The sequence below is a fragment of the Topomyia yanbarensis genome, chromosome 1 (assembly GCF_030247195.1).
Source record: "Topomyia yanbarensis strain Yona2022 chromosome 1, ASM3024719v1, whole genome shotgun sequence".
NCBI lineage: Eukaryota > Metazoa > Arthropoda > Insecta > Diptera > Culicidae > Topomyia > Topomyia yanbarensis.
The window spans coordinates 151,750,655-151,773,999 of record NC_080670.1 but is presented as its reverse complement, the minus strand read 5'-3'; the positions used below and the strand labels follow the sequence as shown (position 1 = coordinate 151,773,999).

At 37.0% G+C, this 23,345-nt stretch overlaps 1 protein-coding gene across 8 annotated transcripts in view; it reads right to left on the bottom strand.

Moving 5' to 3' along the window:
- LOC131677472 (guanine nucleotide-releasing factor 2) overlaps window positions 1-23,345 on the bottom strand; it is a 117,374-nt gene that overhangs the window by 45,740 nt on the left and 48,289 nt on the right. For 6 of the 8 annotated variants that reach the window (XM_058957314.1, XM_058957308.1, XM_058957336.1 and 3 more), the window contains exon 2: window positions 17,417-17,926. The exons of the other annotated variants lie outside the window; for them this stretch is intronic. In XM_058957314.1, the coding sequence (XP_058813297.1) occupies window positions 17,417-17,834 (418 nt within the window). In that variant the 5' untranslated portion in view covers window positions 17,835-17,926. The remainder of the gene's footprint in view (window positions 1-17,416; window positions 17,927-23,345) is intronic. 8 annotated transcript variants of the gene reach the window in all.

Here is a 23,345-nt window from a genome sequence, read left to right as displayed (position 1 = left end):
ACTTTACACCATCCAAAGATGTCGCCAAGTAAAGTACGATTTACACGATTCGTTAGTCTTGCTAAGGCGTTACTGCATGACATAATTAGTTTAATGGTGTTCTATGAAGACGCTGGTGGCGGTAACGGAACGGCAGGTTTCGATGTACGGAACATGTGGATGAATGTGATGACGTGACGTTGATGTCCCAGTACCTTGGAGTAAATAAACATATAGTGTAAATCGTACTTTAAGCTCTTCCATAGCACTCAACTCAAACTCAGTTTGTCATATATAGAAACGCTGGTATACTTGCGTCAGCAAAATTAACATTAACTGAATAGCGCCATCCGGAGCGGCACAGTGTCATATTGCAGAAGTTGCAAATAAGTGGATGCCTCGGAAATAACATCATCGTTTCTTTTAAGAAGCGTGAGGTACGTTTTAGGTGTGAACCTAGTGATTATTCATACCTATATTTATTTATTTATTTATTTCCATTTTTCATCTGACCCATGTTGGTCTACATGAAATTTAATGTTGTTGTATGGGAAAAGCCCATTTCAAGGTTCACTTCAGAAGCAGACCTCGAATGCGCGTAAAAACCCATAATCTTTTCGCATGTTTTTCCTACAATAAAAATGAACTGACACTACAAATTAACAAAATTACATACAAGGTATACAGCATTTCAGTAACATTACAGAAATATTTTCACATAATCTTATAAGCTAAGTCAATCTCCTAAGTCTATTCTTGAAAACATCACTAGAAACATAAAAATCGAAATGGTCATACACACTATTGAAAACATTACACATCGCCCTTATGGGTTCGTTCTGACCGTACTCGGTGCGCTGAAAGTCTAGTCTTAAAAAGTTACGTGATCTAAGGTTTCTGGGGGGTACGTTAATGTTGATTTGTGAGAGAATATCTGGGGCATCCATTTCGCCAGTCAATATTTTCCCAACAAATATCGCTCTGGATGTATTTCGCCTTTTTGCCAGAGTTTCCATATCGAGCAGACGACAGCGATCAATGTATGGTGGTAGCTCTGTTGGGTTACGCCACGGCAAATTTCTAAGAGCAAAGCGGAGGAATCTTGCTTGTACTGCTTCAATTCTGTTAGTCCAAATGCTCGTATAAGGACACCAAATGGCTGCGGAAGCTTCCAGGACAGACCGAACAAGTGAAAAATACAATGCCCGCAGACAATATGGATCAGTAAACTCGTTGGCGATTCTTATTATGAAGCCAAGGTTTCTATTTCCCTGTGCTATAACGTGAGAGTAATGGTTTCTGAATGTCAGTTGCGAGTCCAGGAGTACACCAAGGTCTCTGATAACTGACACTCTCTCTAGCAATTGGCCGGCGATGTTGTAGCTCCAGAGAATTGGATTTTTTCTGCGCGTGAAAGATATTATAGAGCATTTGGACGCACTGAGAGCCAACAAGTTGCGATTACACCAGTTACAGAAAGCATCTAGATGTCGCTGAAGTTCGATGCAGTCCTCTATTGACCGCACAATGAGGAAGAGTTTGAGATCATCAGCATATATGAGTTTGCACCCTGGGGGTATAACATAGCAGACGTCGTTGAAGAATAAAGAAAAAAGCAACGGTCCGAGAGGTACACCCGACAAGTTGATGAAGCTATATGACACGTTACTTCCTAATTTCACGGACAGAGAACGATCTACGAGATATGATTTAAGCCATCCTGTAAAATTTGATGGAGCACCCAGTCGCTCGATCTTTGCCAGAAGAAGAGAGTGGTCTACACGATCGAAGGCAGCTTTAAGATCAGTGTATATAGTGTCTACTTGTGATCCATCTTCGATGTTTTTAATACAGTACGATGTAAATTGGGCTAGATTGGTGGTTGTTGACCTGCCTGCAAAAAAACCATGTTGGTCCTTCGATATGTATGCTTTGGTCTCACGAAAGAGCATATTTCCTACTAGGATCTCAAACAACTTTGATCCAGCGCAGAGCGAGGTTATACCACGATAGTTCGCAACATTTTGCTTATCACCTTTTTTAAAAACGGGAAACATTACTGATTTTTTCCAACACACGGGAAACACTGATTGCGACAGTGATTGGTTGAAGATTAGTCGAAAAGGTGTACACAATGCGCTTGCGCATTTTTTCAGTATAATGGAAGGAATCCCATCTGGCCCCACCGATGAACTTACATCACGTGATTCTCGTGGCTCTCAGGAAACTATCATAGATTTCGTTACAGAAAAGTATGAAATAAAAAAACCAACTCTATGAAGATGTGTGGTACCTAAACTCACACAAGTTTCTCATAGATGGCTGAAACAATTCACACAAACTTAGTTTCAAATTAATGGTAGGGTAAGGACCATATTTGTGTCATGTTTCTGTTATCACTCGACCCATTTGAAACCGTTGGATTAGTGAGGCACCCTCCCTAATATGGTGAAAATGAGCACTTCACCCTATAACGCTCCCATAAGCTGCTATTGAATTTTTAGTTGATCGGACTTCTGGTTCCGGTGTTACGATATTATCAAATTTAAATTAGACTACGATGAAAAAATGTGGCCGAGGTAAAATGTTGAAAATATGGATTTTATTTACCGTTTCATCTCGTTGTGGTCTTTTAGTTATTTTCAGGTCGTTCAAGAATCATGAACAATTTTTTATTAAATAATTTAATTTTTTGGGTTCGTCATTCACATTGTTTAATACAAGGGGATATAGACATACGGGAAAAATCAGTTTGGCGCAAAAATTCATAAAAACAATGTCCGTGGTTGGTAGTCATTTTCAGAGTGATGACCATATACTGAACTACTGTTAAAACTTTGGTTTATTATGAGAAACTAAACTGAACGATATTCTCCAATCGTATAAAGCACGTTGCATGCTCATCAACATACAAACATTCAAAGAACGCTGCGAATTTACCATTCTCTAGGTGGGGAGTTGTGAACCATGGGAAGTTGTGAACAACGTCAATTCCCGCTAAGCTATAAATGATAGAAATGTGGTAACTACTTTTAAATGTTTCTACTGACATGACGTCTCTTGCTCATTAGCAAATGTTACATTAACTCATGTTATTCGTATTCAGGTAACTAGCGAATAAATATACGAAATAAAAAGTTTTTTTACTCAATTGTATTTGTGGTATGTGGAGTTCCGTTATGTTAATGATTTCAAAGTAAATTAGTGCAAAATATTCCTTGGGCAATTGGCTTTCATGGACAAAAAAGATTACACATAGATACTGACATCAAAAACTGAAAATAAAGATTGTGCTTGGTAACCACGTTACCAACCGGAATGTGTGCGATTTTCTGCTGTATTTTCGATCAGGCGCTCATTTAAATTGTGAACTCGTTTATTAATCTGCATAAAACGTGACATTTGATCGTCGCCAGCGTCATGGTATTTTTATACATTAGAGTAGCCACTTTCTCTCGTGTGCCGTGCTCGTATCGCGAAGCCAAATTGATATTGTGGATATTTGCAGTGCGGCCGGTATCTTAGTTATATGAAAGATTGAATTTGACGCTTTACGTGTAGTTTTGACGTGACCGTTTGAAGGTACGACTGCATTTTTATGGGAATATGCTGGCTGCGCAACGATTGAATTTTTGACATTACATTTTTAGTGAAAGTGGTTAGTTGCGCAATAGATTAATGGTAGCAAAGTGTACTAAATTCGTGTGAATTTCAAATTAGTTTCAAAGATACAAGCAAGCCTCGATCATTTTAGAAACAATAGTTCAACCTATAGAGGTTTATTTTAATGCCTATGACAAACTGGAAGTTACCTATACGAAACAATACTGAGCAGTATAGATGAACTATTTTCAGCCAGAACCTAATAGCAACAACAACATTTGCCAACCTTCGTTGAGCATTAATCAATCTTATGCTGTAAATCAAGCGCGGCGGTAACAATACTAAACGGTGCTCACTGAAACTAATCAAGCACAACCGAGGAAGGTGCGGTAGGTGACAGATCAACTTCGCACTTTATAGCCACACTCATTGTTCCATTACCGTTGATTATTTCACTGGTTACACTTTTTCCAACTTGATGGCCTTTGAATAATTATTATTGTAGCCACTGGAGAGTAACTGTACTTCCTTGACATCACCTTTTTCAAACTTTCTGACGTTACGGTATCGTTTTGCAAATGCCAAGCAGCTATACGATTGTCTCGAACTGGATGGACGAACATGAGTGTTTGCGTCTTGTCTGCGCAATTGTGCAGAAAAAGACACCTCCGTGTGCCCTCTTTCGGTTGGTTCGCATGAGGTATCCGAAATGACAACAACAATAACTCTGCAGTTTGCACAAACTGCTCGAAGGCAATGGCGGCAAATTGCGCAACCCTGTGCACGTTAACGATGTGTGACGAAGTCCCCTTTTGACATCTGGACAAGGCCGGCTAGGTCGAAAATGGTCACCGCTTTTCTTTACACTTGACAAAGTGTCAGCTTTTGCCGCTCCGGGTAGCACTCCGTTTGATTTCATAATTGGATTAGTACGACCGAGTCAAGAGTTAGGTCGATTGTCTGTGGGATGGCCCCCGGGTACGAAAAGTTGCAGTACTGTGTGGAAACGGAAAGATCTTATCTTTATTTTGATCACGTTTGTTTCCATCATCGATTTGTTTTTATTGTTGTTTTCACATCCAGTCGAGGTACAAATGTAGCTGTTGGTCGTCATACTCCAATGCCGGGAGACTTTTTGGAGCTGATCGATCAGTTGACAATGACTGCGAGTATTTTGGGAATATGGTCGTAAAATTGCTAAAGTTATGGGCTAAAATTATTGTTAACCTTTTTTGCACTGTCATATAAAGTGAGTCCCAGTATTGAGCGTGCATTAGTGATGAGATTTATTTGTCTATTATTTTGGGTGGAAATTGCTTACATATATTAATTTTGTTTTGTTATAACTTATTTATTTGTCAGCTTTGAACAAAAATGTAGTTTTCAAAAAGATAGCTGGAAGAATTTACTTTCAAATGATTCGAAAAATATGCCGCTTTTCATGTGCAAAAATTGAGCTTAAGATAGAAGAAGGTAATGTCGTGTACTTTTTTGACGTGGTCGTGTATCAGTATTTTCAATTGAACATGGCAGGTAAGCATTCGTTCGAAAGATAATTTCCCTGATTACATTAAAGTGAAACGACATTTTGTAAGTTGGTTATGGAATATGCGTGTCGACCTCGTCTCCTCGGAATCCGACACTAGCTTAGTGATAGGACTAAGCTATTGACGGATTGACGAAAGACAAAAACACGATTTGTGCTTTTGAGCAAGCCTCTAGTGCTGCGTGATGTCCCGTAAGAAAAGGAGTTCATTCAAGGCTGATGCTAATGCTTCGATTTCATTAGTTATCATCAGCTTAAAATTAACTCGTTTTTGCGGGACATCACGCAGGACTAGGGGTTTGCTCAAAAACACAAATCGGGTTTTCGTTTTTGGAGCTAATGTCTATCCGGCGTTTTCTCCTTAGTAAAGTAAAAAGAGTTTTACCCAAATTTTTCTACACTAAGGAGAAATCTATATATATAAAAGTCAAAGTTTGTATGTATATGATTTATAGACTCCCAAACGGCTTAACCGATTTCCGTAAAAATTAATACACAGTAGGTATTTGTTATGGGGCGTGTTTGTGTACTATTAGTTGGAGATTATATGCCCGCCAGATGGCGCTTTGGAACAAATTGTGTTTTCCTCCTATTTCGTAGAAAATCGCAGCAACGCGCGATGGGTATTAGCTAGTATAGTATAGTGCATCTTGCATTGGCTTGCTAAGCCAAACCAAATGTTTCAATTTCATTAGTTCTCATCAGCTTATAATGAACTCCTTTTCTTTCAGGACTAGGCGTTTGCTCGAAATGATGATAAGACAAAGTCGAAAAACAAATTTCATAACTAATTCAGTTATAGATTTTGTGCCCTCAACGTGTAAATATGGTTTTAAACAATTGTTTTTGCCTAATTGTTTTCTCTGCTAAGCAAAAATATTTGTCCCATTTTCTATAGGATCGCCGATCTTTATGTGACTGATTTGCGATCATAGGCAGTATAGCATTTTTGTAAGGTTATTGTGGATTAAAAAAGAAGTACACGACATTACCTCAATGTAATTTTCAGATTAACTTCGACAACTCTATAAAAAACTAACAAAGAATCAAAGCAAAATTATTTTTTTTCGTTGGCAGGATAATCTTCCAAAATGCGATAGTTGTCGAGATATGTGGAATTTTGCTGCAACAAAAACAATTAATTCGTGTATTTATACTCTTTTTAAAAGTTATTCGCGTTACCCCATCATACAATGCACTATGGTCCCAAAGCTGTATTTAGGAAGACAAAACTGTTTGCGCCTAAACCGTTGGTTTTAGATATATAGTATCTTCGGCAAACTTTCTTAAAACTTTCTTGCCAATTTTTTTATATTAGTTGAATTAGGGTGGTCCTTGTGGTTAGGGTGTTCAAAGTATCAACTTCTTAGATATGTAAAATTCAGCTACATAGTGTTCTACAAAGTTATAAATCAATCGAATTGAAGCAACTTTTCTGAAGAAACTATGTAGCTATCTCTAATGGTTCATGTGCTATATTTTTTGCAATATTTAAGGTAGGGTGGCTCTTTAAAATTTGGTTTTCTATTAATATCTTTTTATGTGTTAATTTCTCGCTAATACTTTGTTTTAGAGATTTTTGGAACTTTTTTAAATACACATTTTTGCCGAAGCAATGAAGTTTCCATCTCTTTTGTTTGCATAGTTACAGGCGATTTTCAAAACAAAAATGGTTTTTTTCAAAGCTATATATCTTCCAACATTGCAAATGGATTTTCAATCTTTTACTTTCATTTGAAAGATCGAAACTTTTGTAGTTTTTGGTGAAAAAACTGCGAGAGCGTTATTTCTGTAAAATAAATAATTAATTTTTGAAAATGGTGTATATTTTAAAAAAATCGTTCATAACTTTTCAAATAGACGAGATAATAACTTTGTTACTTCAGCAAAAATCTTCGCCATGCAAAGTTCTAAAAGTGCTGCCAACAAAGTATTTACGATAAATCAATGTATGAAGTGACAAATGAAAAATAGTGATTTTAAGAGGTCACGTTTTCATCGCTCAATCTCTTACGGTAAAATCAACTGAGAAATAGTCATTGAGTGTGATAATACCGAATGGCATGGCAATTCTATTGGATTTGTAAACGTTTTTGAAAGAACAATCTACCGTACATCTAAATAGTACAGTGGATTTACAGTAGTGTTAGCTGCAAACTATCGTTAATTCTAAATTGGCCAACAAAAGTTATCTATGCTCACTTAAGGCTCAAGTTACCTCAAGGCTTGGTAGTATGCGTAAGAAAAATTGTGTTCAGCTTTGCCACCAGATTATCCATTTAAACCTTTTCAAAACTCTAAAAGAAGAATATCAGTCGATTTATTAGATCATCATGATTCAATTCATGCAAAATACCTGCTGGAAAAACCATCGGCTTAGCTGGATGGTGCTTTTGAAAAAGTGGCTGTGATTTTTTATCACACTACCACACCGAGCTGGGGTACGCAACACAACTGCGCAATGAAAAAACCACAGCCACTTTTTCAAAAGCACCATTTAGCTAAGCCGATGGTTTTTCCAGCAGGTATTTTGCATGAATTGAATCGTGATGATCTAATAAATCGACTGATATTCTTCTTTTAGAGTTTTAAAAAGGTTTAAATGGATAATCCGGTGGCAAAGCTGAACACAAATTTTCCTACGCACACTCCCAAGCGTTCAATTCTAACACATGCTTAAAAAAGGTAACTTGAACCTTAAGTAAATCCTTTTTCGTTTGGACTAGTGCTCAAAACGAGTGCTAGAAAGAAAATGTTTTAGTTCACGTCTTGTTATAATAATATAAAATAAAATCTTGAAACGAGTTTGTTTTCATAGCAGCGGAAATTATTGTATGCTTTTCCAACATTTATGCAATGTTTGAAAGTATAAATTAATTATCAACTATAATGACGGCTGTGGGTAAGTTAAGAAAATATTCTCATTTTTTTTGTTACTTCAAAACAAATAAAAGTAAGAGGTCTGAAAATCGCTAACCGCGAACTGGTAAAATAACTCATAAAGCATAATTCCCTAGCATCTATATTGGCCCCGTAATAGATAACTATTATTGGCCCCGTAATAGATAACTTTTATTTAGAGTTTACTATAGTACGCTATTAACACTATTGTGAATTCACGCTAACATGTAGTTGTACGGTAAAATATTGTGTTTTCAAACAGTGTCACATATTCAATAGATTTTCATTATAACACACATTGACTATTTCTCAGTTGATTTTACCATAAGAGATTGAGCGATGAAAACGTGACCTCTTAAAATCACTATTTTTCATTTGTCACTTCATACATTGATTTATCGTAAATACTTTGTTTGCAGCACTTTTAGAACTTTGCATGGCGAAGATTTTTGCTGAAGTTACAAAGTTATTATCTCGTCTATTTGATAAGTTATGAACGATTTTTGTTGAAAAATACACCATTTGCAAAAATTAATTATTTATTTTACAGAAATAACGCTCCCGTAATTTTTTCACCAAAAACTTCAAATGTTCCGGTCTTTCAAATGAAATTAAAAGATTGAAAATCCATTTGCAATGTTGGAAGATATATAGCTTTGAAAAAAACCATTTTTGTTTTGAAAATCGCCTGTAACTATGCAAACAAAAGAGATAGAAACTTCATTGCTTCGGCAAAAATGTGTATTTACAAAAGCTCCAAAAATCTCTAAAACAGAGTATTAGCGAGAAATTAACACATAAAAAGATATTAACAGAAAACCAAATTTTTAAAGAGCCACCCCACCTTAAATATTGCAAAAATCATAGCACATGAACCATTAGAGATAGCCACATAGTTGCTTCAGAAAAGTTGCTTCAATTTGATTGATTTATAACTTAGTGGAACATTATATAGCTGAGTTTTACATATCTAAGAAGTTGATACTTTGAACACCCTAACCACAAGGACCACCCTAATTCAACTAATATAAAAAATCGGCAAGAAAGTACTAACAAAGTTTGCCGAAGATACTATATATCTAAAACCAACGGTTTTGGCGCAAACAGTTTTGTCTTCCTAAATACAGCTTTGGGACCATAGTGCAATGTCTGCAATCTAATGTTTATCGTTTCAAAGATGTAATAGAAACTTTTTCAGTGTGTTTGGATCATGGAGAAGCTTTCAATAAAAAAAGTTTTCTGACCATACTACGAAGTATTATTGAAAACACAGTTGGGTCGGTTTACGACGAAAGCGAATATTGAGTCCTATTATTCAGCGAGGAATATAGTGTACAGCACGAACATATCTGATAACTAGTATTCCAAAATTTAGTGGAAAGATATGAAGGATAGATAAGGTGTACTAAAGAGATTTTAAGAGCATTCGTTTGGTTAAAATCTTTAAATCTAAACGAACATGAACGTTGTTTCGTATGTTTTGTTAATTTTTATGATATTTGACATATCAATGTAAATTTGATTTGTCTTGAAATACTGAAAATAATCGTACAAATAATATATTATTGACATTATAAAATAAATAAATTGATTTCGCTCTTGTGTTGAAATGCTGAAGAATGTCACGCCCCCTGTCCACTCCAAAATCCCTATGCTTTCTTGGCCCGTGTTGAGTATGAACCTGATCCACAAGAGGAAACTGGAGGCGTCCAAGAAGAGAAGACATCTCTCATCCCCTAGAGTCCCACGATGTCGCTCTTGTGGGTGCTCCAGTAGAGTGGCTCGCGGTTGTATGGGAAAACTTCAAAGGCATAAGCATAAGCTCGCGGTTGTATGGGAAAACTTCAAAATGATATAAACTAGCGGGCACAGCACTTTTTGAGTTTCTTTTGTGGTCCCTAATGCATGTGCAAAATTTGGTAGTGGTTTGTTGCTTCCTGGGTTTGCGCATTGCGTTCAAAGTTTGTATGAGATTTTATATGGGGAAATCAATTATTTTGCATTTACGTTAATAAAGATATGAGAAAATAGCTTAATAAAACTATAGTTCAAACCTTGCTTAACAACTTTATCGAATACGGTAACTATCTACGAGTTTTCAAAAATTAGTTATAACGATTTCAAAACTGATTCAATCCAAATGCAGAAATTTATTATTTTTCCCAACACTGCCAGTGCACCACCGACATCGACATTTAAAACTTTAATAAATGAGAATACAGTCATCTCAGAGACTTGGTACCTTTGAATGAATTGTTCAGAATGAATCGCTGAATTACAAAGACGTAGTCATAAAATGAAAAGAACAGGGGGGGGGGGGGCTTGTGTACTCCCCAGTTCCCTTTTTAGATTGGTTTGTATAAGACAAAGAATCATTACGTCCTTGTAAATGTGAACGACTGAACTTTCTTAATATTTTGATAGACCCAAATATAAATTACACTACAATCGTTGCTGTAGGAAGTAATATTTACAACATTCAGGATTTATACCTAAAAACTTGAGGCTAAAACTAACTCAGTTCTTGAAATCGTCCTGGGTTCTAAGTTGAAATATATTTCAGTTTTTTCAGTCTATTCTCAACCACCAAAGGCATCAGTCACAATACCAGTGTGCTCTCTGCTGCTACCCAAGCCTGCGTAAGCAGTTGCTTTTTTCTTGTGTGCTTTGTCTGAAGAACAAAGGGAACCGTTACTATTATTCTATCAAGATGACTGAGTCTCAACAACAAAATGTGATTCTTCGGGCCAACACGGTGGCCATTGACTTCCGGTCTTTCCGCATAAGACCGAGTATTGGTGATGTGGAACATTTGCTGAAGGAGAAAATGCAGCTTCGGTTTTCAGACGTCAGTTTCAGTTGGAGCACGTCAGACACGCGGTGCTGATAACGTTCAACAAATTCGTCCAGGCAAAAAGATTCATTTCGCAAAATAACTTGAAACACGTTCTGGATTGTGACACCGCAAAAATCAAGATCCCTGTGTATATGGATAACGGAAACGTGGAAGTTAAATTACATGATTTGGCACCACGTACTTGCAAAGTGGCCATTAAAAGATTCATGTCGTGTTTCGGAGAAGTGGAATCAATCACGGAGGATACGTGGAGGAACTACTTTCAAATGGTGTTTTTGTGGTGAGAATGCGGGTAGACCAACCCATTCCCTCTTACCTCACCCTGCAGTACACAACAGAAGAAGGTGATACCATTATACAGCGAACTCTATGTACATATCAAGGACATACTAACACGTGCCAGTTCTGTGAACAAACGGCACATTACGGACAACCCTGCCCAGAAACCGCTAAGAAAAGCTCATCTACAGAAAGAAATACCAACACTCAGTCTCCAATATCATTCCCTGAGCCACAAACGGTTGCCAAATTTGTGGCTGCTGCTCAAGCAATAATGACAACTGCGAAAGCCGCGTCAAGTACCACAAACTCAATAGCTAATTCTAGCAACGAGGGAGCTACTAGCAATGACGGAGGTATCACGGTTGTGACCCGAAAGGGAAAGAAGTTAGGAACAACACCTTATCGCGAACATCAAGGCAGTAATCCCGATGATGACCCGGACAAGTGCGAAGACGACAAAGATACAAATGACCCCCTTGATATAGTTGACGTGAATGCAAGTATTTCCCCGACACGAAAACGGATCTCCGCGCGCAATGGCAAGTCGCGCGTACGGGATCGATCATAGCATTAATTGTTTGTTATTTTTATTGTTAACATCATGTAAATATATAAAAGACCCACGGCTCCGTGAAGCTAACGCCTTGAGCCGTGCCAAATAAACGAATTAAAAAAAATATTTCAGTTTTTCTAAAATCACTATTTTGCGTGAACCTAATGCAATTTCATCAAAAACGTTTGTTTGCAAAACCTATCCTAGTCTCGTTTTGAGATTCTCAAACGAAAACGTCTATAGAAAACAATTCCAAGACTTCACTATGGACATGCATTTTTTAAATTCTGACTCTGAACGACTAAGAAATAGAGTTTGCAAATATGTGAAACTTATAAACCGTGGTACTATTTTAAAGGAGATAACAGCACAGACCTTAAATAGTAACAATCAAACACGTAAGATTAATTTTTAATTCGGCGCTATAAACTTGAGTTGTAGATGTACTCATTATATTATACTAAACTATCTAAAAAGGGGAATGGGAAGTACACAAGCCCCCCCCCTACTCTTCTTTTAATTTTCTGGCTACGTCTACGTTATTTAGCGATTCATTCTGAACATTTCATTCAAAGTTACCAACCTATTGCGATGACTGTATTCTCACAGAGAACAGACGTCCATCTTCAGCATTCAACTTGAATAAAAATCTAACGGTTTCGAAGATAGTTGGGATATCCAAACCACGTGCGCTGCTGTTGTCATGTTTTTTGTGGCTAAGTTCGACTGAATTTCTTTGAGCAAGATTCCATACTGAATCCATTCAGGATTTCAAACCGGTTCCGGAAGGGATTTGACGGATAGTTGGGATAGGTTGATGTGGCGGCGCTAGTGTTTATCGTATATTAATTTAAATGTTTACACACGTTTTTTAAATATTTTTGTTCGATCATGGCTGTCTGTTCTCTGTGGTATTCTCATTTATTTAAGTTTAAAGTATCCGTGTGTGTGGTGTCCTGGCAGTATTGGAAGAAATAATGAATTTCTGCATTTGGACTGACACATAACGTGTAAAATCGTTATAACTATTTTTTGAAAACTCGCAGCTAGTTACCGTCTTCGACAAAGTTGTTAACCATGGTTTGAATTATCGTTTTATAGAGCTGGTTTTTCATATCGAGAGAAATACCGATCTTTATTAACGTAAATGCAAAATAATTGATTTCCCCACATAAAATTCCATACAAACTTTGAACGCAATGCGAAAACTCAGGAAGCAACCGACCGCTCCCAAATTTTGCACATGTATTTGGGACCACAAAAGGTACTCAAAAAGAGCTTTGCTGAAAAATATCAAATGTCGAGCCACTCTAGTGCTCCAGCTTTGCCTAATAATACCAACATAAATGCTGTTCTAAAACTAAAATAAGATAATAATAAGAAGCACTCAACACTTCCAGAGACATTAAAAACACTAGGCGTCTCCTGCTCAGTTCATTACTGATCAAATGAAATTTTGTGACATCGTTGACTTAATAATCACAGCTTTCAATATTGCTGATCCTTTTAAATCCTTTTGATAGCTTTTCTCCCTGCAAAGAAAATGGGTGTTGAGAAGTTGGTTGCTAAACGGCCCCTCTTTGCAGTGATCGTATCCTTCGATGGCTAATTCAGCGAACGAGATCACGGAAAGTAAGAAAACCAGCCTCCGACCATCCATTCCATCAATCGTATGCGCCTACAGCTTCCTCAACCTCTGTATAGCTATTCCGGCACCAGTTCCGGATGGAATCAAATGGGCCGGCATTTGGAGCCGCCAACTTAGTTTTCAAAATGACATGAATCGCCATTTTAGGTCTTCTACCTCCTTTCATATGTTATATATTGACGGTTTTCACTGTTTTGTAGTAACCTGAAGCTGCCATCTTGGTTTTCAAAATGGCGTCAAATGTCCCATTTGAAGTTTGTTGGGGGCCATTCATAAACCACGTAGACTCATAGGGGGGACGGGGGGGTCTGGCAAAAGTCTACGTTTGTCTACGAGGGGGGAGGGGGGGTCTTTGAAAAAGTCTACGTAGACTTTAATTTTTTGTTATTCTCGTATTACTAATTACGAATGGGATTTAAAGAGAGTTGTATTCAAAATATCGGTCTATTCAGTATTTATGCAGAAACTTCAAAGCTAGTACACTATTGAGGTAACTACTCGTTAAGCGACCACTCAACCCAGGACCCACGATTTTTTTTGGACAACGTCACACGTTGTTGTTTCTTGCGTATATTTTGATATAGTTTTGATCTAGGAATAATACAAAATGACAGTTCTAAAGACGATCGCCCAAAATTCCTCTCGACGGAAGATTTTGACTGTGAAATCATCTGAGACACCCCTAGTTAGCAGACATCCATGGACCATTAACCTTCCGGCAGTCGCGCTAGTGCACTGAGTGCACGCTGCTCTGAAAACCTAGCGAAATCGTCTTAGGACGCCACCAGCTGCTCGTTCAGTGGGCCATAAGCGCGACTTCCGGAGGGTTAAATGCATGAACCATAAAAAGTTAAAAAATGGTCAAAGTTGAGCATTGTTACAACAAATCACCCGATTTTTAACAATAAGTAGATTAATTTTTTTATTTTTAATTTATTAATTTCGGTGGTTAAAGCAGTAGTGTAGTTAAACTTCTGCAACAAAGTATTTACTCGAGTCAATCAGATTTTCTTGCAATCATTTACACTGATTTCAAAATCTTTAAACACCCTTTAAATTTTACGTCTTGACCCTATGCAACTCCGTGCAAACCGGCTCTACTATATTTTATCTTCGTAAATATTCGGAGTTAAACTTTGATACTTTGCGATAATACTCTAAGGTGATACGACTATTAATTACATAAGAAATGTAAATATTTTTGGGAAGATTTCAATAGCTTCGTTCCCTTAATCAAATAAGGCAATTTAGATTAACTTATTATCTTAGAAATATTGAAATTTGTTCACGAAAAATGAAATTTGTGTGCATGTTTGGTTTATTATTTTAGTCTAGATGATAGTACACATTGACAGTATTAATTTGTAATTGTTTCTTATAATTTAACGATTTTGAATGCACCAGTAATGCTCAAAAGGTGTTTAGCAATTCTGCATTGTTGGTGTAGGTCGCACTTCGGCCAAAATTTAAGCTAGTTATAGCAATATATCTTTTTACATATATTTGAGTGAATAACCTTGAAAAGAAGTATTCCGCTACACAAACGTTGGAACGCACCTTGAATCGGTATTAATTGATTTGATCAATCATAGACAAAAAACCAATGTGAAAAACCTTTTTTTTAATATTCAAATAAATCTGAACGCTAATTTTTAATTGAACATTATAATGTGCTTCTTGTTAAATTCACCTTTCCTGCGAATAAAAAAAAATTAAAAGTCTACGTAGACTTTTGACGTGGAGGGGGGGGGGGGGGGGGGTTGGTAAAAGTCTACTAAGGTCTACTAGGGGGGAGGGGGGGTTGAAAATTTTCAAATTTCGGTCTGCGTGGTTTATGAACGGTCCCTTGAGAGAACCGTAGGAGCATATAATTGAAAGAACTTTACATTTCGTCTAAATTTATGAACCTGAAAAGCTGGAATGATTGAAAAGTATAAGAATGTTTTTAGGTTTTCCCGGAACAGCCAAGATTGGTCCAATTCATGTCTATTGTGAAGGATCAAAGCAAACGAGTCATATATAGCTCTATTTAAAAAAATACTTTGCCGGCTCCATCCAAATCGGTCAAAAATTCACAAAATGAAAAAAAAATCCTTTTTTATTTCGACTATGTTAGTCACATTTTCTTTTTTACATTTTAACGACATTCAATTAGTTAGAGATTACTGGGTAGGGTAAGTTATGAAAAAGTGACAGGGTGACATGTTAGTGAACTCGGGTGATTCGTAGTTATACTGCCTAAGCTCGACCCTCATTAACAGAAGACAAAGATTAAGCCCGTACGATATTAAGCCTGTTCTAAGAACCCTTCTAGTTTTCCGATCAGTTTACTTCACATCCTTGCTCTCACTTGAGTACTATGGCTCCAATTTTCATAACTTTCCCTACCCAGTAATCTCTAGCTAATTGAATGTCGTTAAAATGTAAAAAATGAAAAAAAAATTCAAAAACATTATAACCTGGTACTGTAAAGGGTTAACCCACTTTTTGCAAAACTTGTTTTCTGGAAAGTTCATGTTGTCGGTAATGGAGTATTGGTGTTTCTGCTTCCGCTCCATTACGAGCATACACTTCATCAAACAGGAGAGAATCGTAGTTTGCGCATTGCTTTGGGCTGCCTGCACTTGGCCCATACGATGTGGGCGTTTTTTCACTGAAAAATCGATTCTTGCAGATCGATTACTCGAGGCTCATCTAGCTTAATTCTGCATGTACAGTTCACTTATATGGTACCACAAGCGATGCCGTATCAAATAAACGAAATGAATAAAATATATATTCAAGTCGATTCGTTATGCCGATTTTGTTAAAGGCAACGAACAAGGGCAAGCTGTTGAAATTAACAAGGAGTCAATTATTTAGGATGAACTAGAACACATTACGCAGCAAGCTGAAAAAGACAGGCGACAACAAACCAGAAATTCGTGTTGTCCTGAAGTTTAAAAGTCCAAAAAGTGTCAAAAACCTTTTCACTGACCTTCGAGAAACAAAATGAGCCTCGAATAAACATGAACCAAGAAGGCTTAGGTAAATAAAATTGTGATTTCTGTGAAATCTACTAACGATGTAAAGTTTTCTAAAAGTTGGCAATTTACTTGAATTCTTCTCGGTATCGTAAGTGAAACATACAAGCAAACATTTATTGAATTTCTGTAATTTCCAAGATGAAGCTCAATTTCGAACAGTACACTGTGTATATTCGCTATGAGGTTATATTCACATGAAATGACATAATGTGAATAAATATGAGTACACATTTATGATAAAATTCAGTGAATCGATGAATTCAAATTAAAGGGCTAATTTATTAGTTATAAGAACGGTTCTATTACACTGCTGTGTAGATTAACACGGATTTTAGTTCAAAATAGTAACAGGTAAGCTATGACAATTTTAATAAACGAAAATAATAAATGATGAGATGTAAATTCAAACATAAATTAATATGTTCAACTTCTAATTTAGTTCAAGAGGCAATTAGAAAATTCCAGTAGATAGTGATATGAATAATGTTAATAACACTAGTAAACACTAGGGAAATAACTACACATGATCAATAATCCATAATTGAAGCACGAGAAAATTAAAAATCTTAAAAGCTATTCTAGTTTTTGACCATTAGTTTCTGTTTGATGGAAGAGAGTGGAAGTCTAATTCTCGTAAAAAGCATGTAAAATAAAATAAAATAAATATACGTCGAAACATTTTCCAACAGCCTTGTAACTACATTCCATCTAATTACACAACTTTCGCTGATACACGAAGGTGCGAACCATTTGTGGATCAATATCAATTAACGTGTTTCATTTAAAAATACTACTTTCAATCTTCGAACGGTTCGGTCAGATCTGCAGCCTGTCATTGTTGAACCAGCAACCTAATGTGGTAAAAACTTTCCCACGTCACGAACGCTGCCATATAACACTGACTGCTTCAAACAAACTGAATAACCAGGCTTTACCTTAAACGCTAACAAATCTGATGATTGACAAACCTTGTATGTCCCTAAAGGTGTTAACAAATAGACCACGTTAAACTAGCACTTACATGCTCCGAAAGATGGTACCACTGCTCCGAACACACCCGGCTGGCTGCTCCCCGGCGAATGAGGCGAGGTACACGTGTACGAGTGCCGCTTAAAGTTGTATCCGAGAATTTTTTCACGAATCGGATTAACACTGCTATACAGATAGTTAACTGCCACATTCCTTTGCGGATGATCACGTTTCTTCACTACCACCTCCGTCGGATTCACATCCTCCGGATCACTAATCGGTCTCAAAGCACCCACAATTAAATCACCACCGTCTATGCAGTGTTTGCCATTGTTGAGGGCGGTTGGACTGAAACTGTTCACACTTTTCAACACAATACTGCTCGGGCGCAGGCTGATATTGTAGGATTTCCAGTTTTTTCGTTCGAATTTTGCACAATCAAACAGGAACGTGTCGTCGAACTCCGGCATCTTGATCGGGACACAGTCTATGCGCAACTATCGGCTCAAAGTTATTCACTTTCAATTCATCTTCTAGTACGGCTATTAATCGACGAACAGCACTGTCAGCGGAAAAATCGTGACTATGATGGAAAATTGCTCGATCGATTTCCCTGTAGCAAATTGCTCGTTTAGCAGTTCATGAACAATTCCCTTTCTTCTAATCAACCAACAAGCGGAGATTTGAAACACTCTGCAAAGCCCACCTCGAGTCAGGTGTACAATGGTCAAGTCGGACTGGTGGCCATTAACATTGGAGGCACATATTTCATTGCATAGAGGATAAATTCCCTCTCAACTGCTTGTTAAAAACTAGTAAGTACGCCAGTATAGGTAGTTTGTTAGGGTGATTCAACTGTTAACAGCTACAGATTATAGCTCTTTAATCTGACCATCTGGTGATTGTAAAGATTTTTCACGTTTATTTTTTTCTTAGTTGTCTGAAACCTGAGCTTAGAAGGAAATGTAAAACGATGCTTACTGAGCATCTTTCATTTGATAGCACTGTTACTTACATGCAGAGATACAAATCTTTGCCAGGTTGCCCTTTTCCCTATGATCAAATTCTGCGATCGTTACTTTGATCACATTGTGAGAGACCTACAAGGTAACTGGATACACGGAAACAAATGTGTTATGATTCCTCTTATGGGACATTGCTTCCAAAATGTGGAATGTGAATTGGAGGTTGGTTTCTAATTCATCTACAACAGTGCTTTTCAGCCGGGAGTGAATTTGACTATGGTATGGGGGAAAAGGTTAGCTTGTTATCCTAACATTCTCGTCGGAAATTTGACTTAACCCATTATTGCCCAACTTATTTTTCACTCGCATCGCAAATTGACACGGAAAACCGATTCATCACAATTTCAACTAAAAAATTAGTTGAGTTTTTGGTTTCGTCTAGTTAATATTTGGGCGAACTAAATTTTTGTTGAAAACAATAATCCAACGTTGTTGGTTTGATGCTGTCAGTTTCAGTCTGGACACGAACGTTTCATCCCAGCACAAAACTTAAAAAGCTAAAGCACAAAACTTGAAAAGCTACATGAGCTAAAGCTTGAAACGCTTGTCTCAGCTTGTAACGCTTGTTTTAGTCCAGACACAATTGCATATGCCGTTACACTACCTTTTCATCCAAGACACAAACGACTAGAATTCAACTAATCTCATTGTTGAATTAAACTGCTTCATCGTAAAATACAACATAGGATATTTCAAACGTTTTGTTTCACCGACCGACGGATGAAAGGTATGGAATTAAATTGTTGAAAAATTCCGTATGTCAGTAATTCACACGTAAATATAATACAGAGTTATGTTTCTCATAATGTTATCTTTTTATAAACTGCAATCTTAAATGAGACGAAATAGCCAAAGGTATTTAAGGATTGTTGGAAATTGATTGATTTGAATTTTAGAATAAAGGTATATTTTTTTCTGTTTAGTCACAAACACTATCCAGCACTACAAAAAAACTTCCTACTTATTCCACATCTAGTTTGGAATCTCAAACGATGAAAAATAATTATCATATTGCATATTACATTGGTTAATAATTGAAATGTTACTATATAATCGACTAAATCCGAAATAGAATGATTTTGACAATTTTCGACAATACTTTCAATTTTCAGTGCACATGTATTGAAAAGAATGTCAATAAAAATCATACCTTTATTGAAAAGTTTTTAAAGAAAAACTAGGTAAAACCAAAATGAGGTCAGTTGAATTTCTGATTTTTGTGTACTGGTTCAGGTAGTTGCGTCCGGGCTAAAACAAGCTTACCAAGCATGCCCAGCGTGTATGAAAATAGTTGCTGTCGCTACCTTGATGTATTTCAGTAAGGTGTGCATCTTGGCTACTTTGTTGTCATTTCGTATGATGTGCGTCTTGAATCAAAATCAATAATAATTTTCAATAACTATTATTTGAGAATCTCGCAAAATTACGAGAAAATTTAGTTACGTTTTTCATTTTTCTGTTAAAATAAACTAATTAGGAAAACAAGAATTTGTTTTGTTATTTTCTTCATCGAATGGTTTTCAGTGTTGAAATGTTACTATATAATCGACTAAATCCGAAATAGAATGATTTTGACAATTTTCGACAATACTTTCAATTTTCAGTGCACATGTATTGAAAAAAATGTCAATAAAAATCATCCCTTTATTGAAAAGTTTTTAAAGAAAAGCTAGGTAAAACCAAAATGAGGTCAGTTGAATTTCTAATTTTTGTGTACTGGTTCAGATAGTTGCGTCCGGGCTAAAACAAGCTTACCAAGCATGCCCAGCGTGTATGAAAATAGTTGCTGTCGCTACCTTGATGTATTTCAGTAAGGTGCGCATCTTGGCTACTTTGCTGTCCTTTCGTATGATGTGCGTCTTGAATCAAAATCAATAATAATTTTCAATAACTATTATTTGAGAATCTCGCAAAATTACGAGAAAATTTAGTTACGTTTTTCATTTTTCTGTTAAAATCAACTAATTAGGAAAACAAGAATTTGTTTTGTTATTTTCTTCATCGAATGGTTTTCAGTGACTATATAACTTGGTGAAGCGTCACAAACTTAGGATGTAATTGTCTTTTGTAGCGGTATTACTGTCGCTTCTTACAGCAACGAGTAATAATGTTTTTTGGTTGTACCCAACGAGGAAAACTGATCGAAATGGTTAGCAAAACGAAAGCAATCATGTTAGAAAATTTCCCCAGAGACGAGATTCAAGCCCGCAACCTTCGAGACTCCGGTCCAATGCACTAACCCTTATGCTATCTTTGAGATATGATGACGTCCCAGAATGAACATATGATTATCGCACTAGCGACCGTCACTAGTACCCTGTCTGCACACAACCAAAGTTATCATCACACACAACCGCAGTTAGTACCCAACACATTTGGTCTCTCTGAAACATTACTCGAAACCAACCAGTTGCTTGAGACGTGTGACTGTTTGGATTTTGTGTCTAACTGGTGCCAATCTGGCGTTAGTTTGGATTTATCGTTTAACTGGCCCCAAGTTGGTTCTAGTTACTGAAGAAACTAGCTCGAAACATAAAAACAACTTTGTCTAAGTTGGGTGCGTTTTGTGCCCGTTTCGTTTAACTCTCATAAAAAATATACTCACGTTCCATACAGAAAATCAATTTATTTAATAAAAGTAATATCAAGAGTCGCATCGGTCTAATACAACACACCTTGCGGACCGGCTCTGCTTATGGAATGCAGCGAAATATTATGGAATGCTCACGTTCTCTATCTGCAGCTCGACAAGTTGCGAAAAATATGCACACGTGTTTTTCCCTCGACCAGGTTTGTGTGAGCGATCGACTGACCGACGTGGTCGCTCTCAAAGAAAAATATATCAATTCAGAAAAGCGATAATATCCACGTATTCTGGCTTACTGGCTGCAAGATTGAATTATAATGTGCCACAATATTCACCACCATGCACTTCTAGCTGAAATTGCACTTTCCTCGGTTTCCCACGAATATTAAGACAATGAACTACCTACTTGTTGTAAAATGTCGAGAATTTTTTTACAGACCAAAAGTTGTGAAAATGTGGGCATCGAGGCCATATGTTCTGACGGAGCAATGACACCTACAGTGAGAGAGAGAATGAATAAGAATAATCTCACCGATTAATGATACTGTTTCAGAGAATTTATTTCAATGTTTGATTTACCATATCTAAATTTAAAAAAAAAAGTTGCTGCGAACTTCAAAACTGTAGCGATGACAATTCACATTAGATTGCAATATAAATATCAGCACACCACAAACAATGATAATCTAAATAAATATCACGAACGACTATCTTGAAGACTGAAAATCGAAATCGTTCGGAAAAGTTAAGCGAATTTTCTAACTAAACAGTGTCTGTTTTACACGAGGTGGGTAGTGCCCCATGATTAAGATTCAAAGATCTATAATTTGAACTTGTGCGACCATACCTGATTGCAACTCCTTCACTGATCGGAATAAGATAAAATTGCACAAAAAAATCAATAGATTATAAGACAATACAAACCACAAAAATCACACAACATGATAGTAATATTTTCACCGGTAAATTATGGTTATATTTCATTATGTTTCGGTCCATAACATTTTAGTACAACGACTTGGTGGTCGCTTCGATCAGTTCTAGCATCAATTTTGCATTCACACTATGGTGTACGTTTGAAGATCACGTATTGACGCTAGTTCTCTTTCTCTTATAGCACACCAGCGTAACTTATCTTGCACTGAGCCCAAATCGGGTCAGTAGGCCTGACCTGAATGTAGTGTGGTCGAAGAAATAGAGAATAGTTCCCGAACAGGATAAACTCGTCCAATTCACGTGGTTTTGCAGCGCTGCTGCAATGGACCAATGGACCTCTTCCTACGGAATGCGAGAATATAAAATTACTCTACCTCTATATCGCCACCGACTAACCGCCGCTCGCCTACGTAGTGGAGAACTGAGAAAACAGATGGAAACGATGGCACAGTTTGTGGACGTTCCTTGCTATAATCCCGCCAACTTCTTGGTGCGACTGCACATTTGGTCAGTGCAAGAGATGCATTTGGTGTACACCTCTGATGAAATCGCTTAGACCTCAGACCAGCAATGCTGCAATTTGCTCATTTTGAATCGAGTAATTCAATTTTTCACTCCGTTCACTCCTCATTTCTTCTATGTGAAAACGGTGGGACCATTTTCTTCCAGACAGCAGAACCCCCTTGAAACGATTCGATGCGCTTTTGAGGTATACTTTTTGCAAACGAACAAGTTAACAAACTGGAAATGGCATTCCGGTTGAGTGCATTCGAGCTTTGCTCTAGTCATCTTGCTGTAAAGGTGAGTAGTTTTTTGTTTATTGTGAGTAGTTCTCTTTATTGCATTTGGATAATGCATAATGCATAAGCATTTAAAAAAAATCACGATTGAAATCGACATCAAATATCTGAACTTCATCGTAGGTGCTATAATCGATTGTGCTTTGGATAAACCTTTCCTGCACATTTTCTCTCACAAACATCAAACTATATGAATCTAGCATAGAACTTGAACAATGCACACCTTATAACGGTAAAAATCAGTGATCAATTAGAGACAGCTCTAAAATACTTCGGTCAACTACAGCTGAAAACATCTCTTTTTCGGCATACATTGTCAAACAAGCACTAGCAACAGGTCCATTTGTCTATGATTGTAGTTCCCGCGTATTCGCCAGATGTATAGGATCTAACGCATAGAAATTATCAATGGAATTCGCTACATCCGTCCACTGTGATTAAAGCCCGGTTACAGAGAATCGCAAGAATTTTCTTCACAAGACCACATCTTCCAGTCAAACGACTTAATAAGGGAGTGAAGTTTTAAAAATAAACCTTCGTGCTCAATTAGATTAGCGCCGCTTGCGAACGACCGTCATTCATCAGTTTGGATTCGGTTGTTTACTTTGCCCCGGCTCGTCTACACCGAACGGT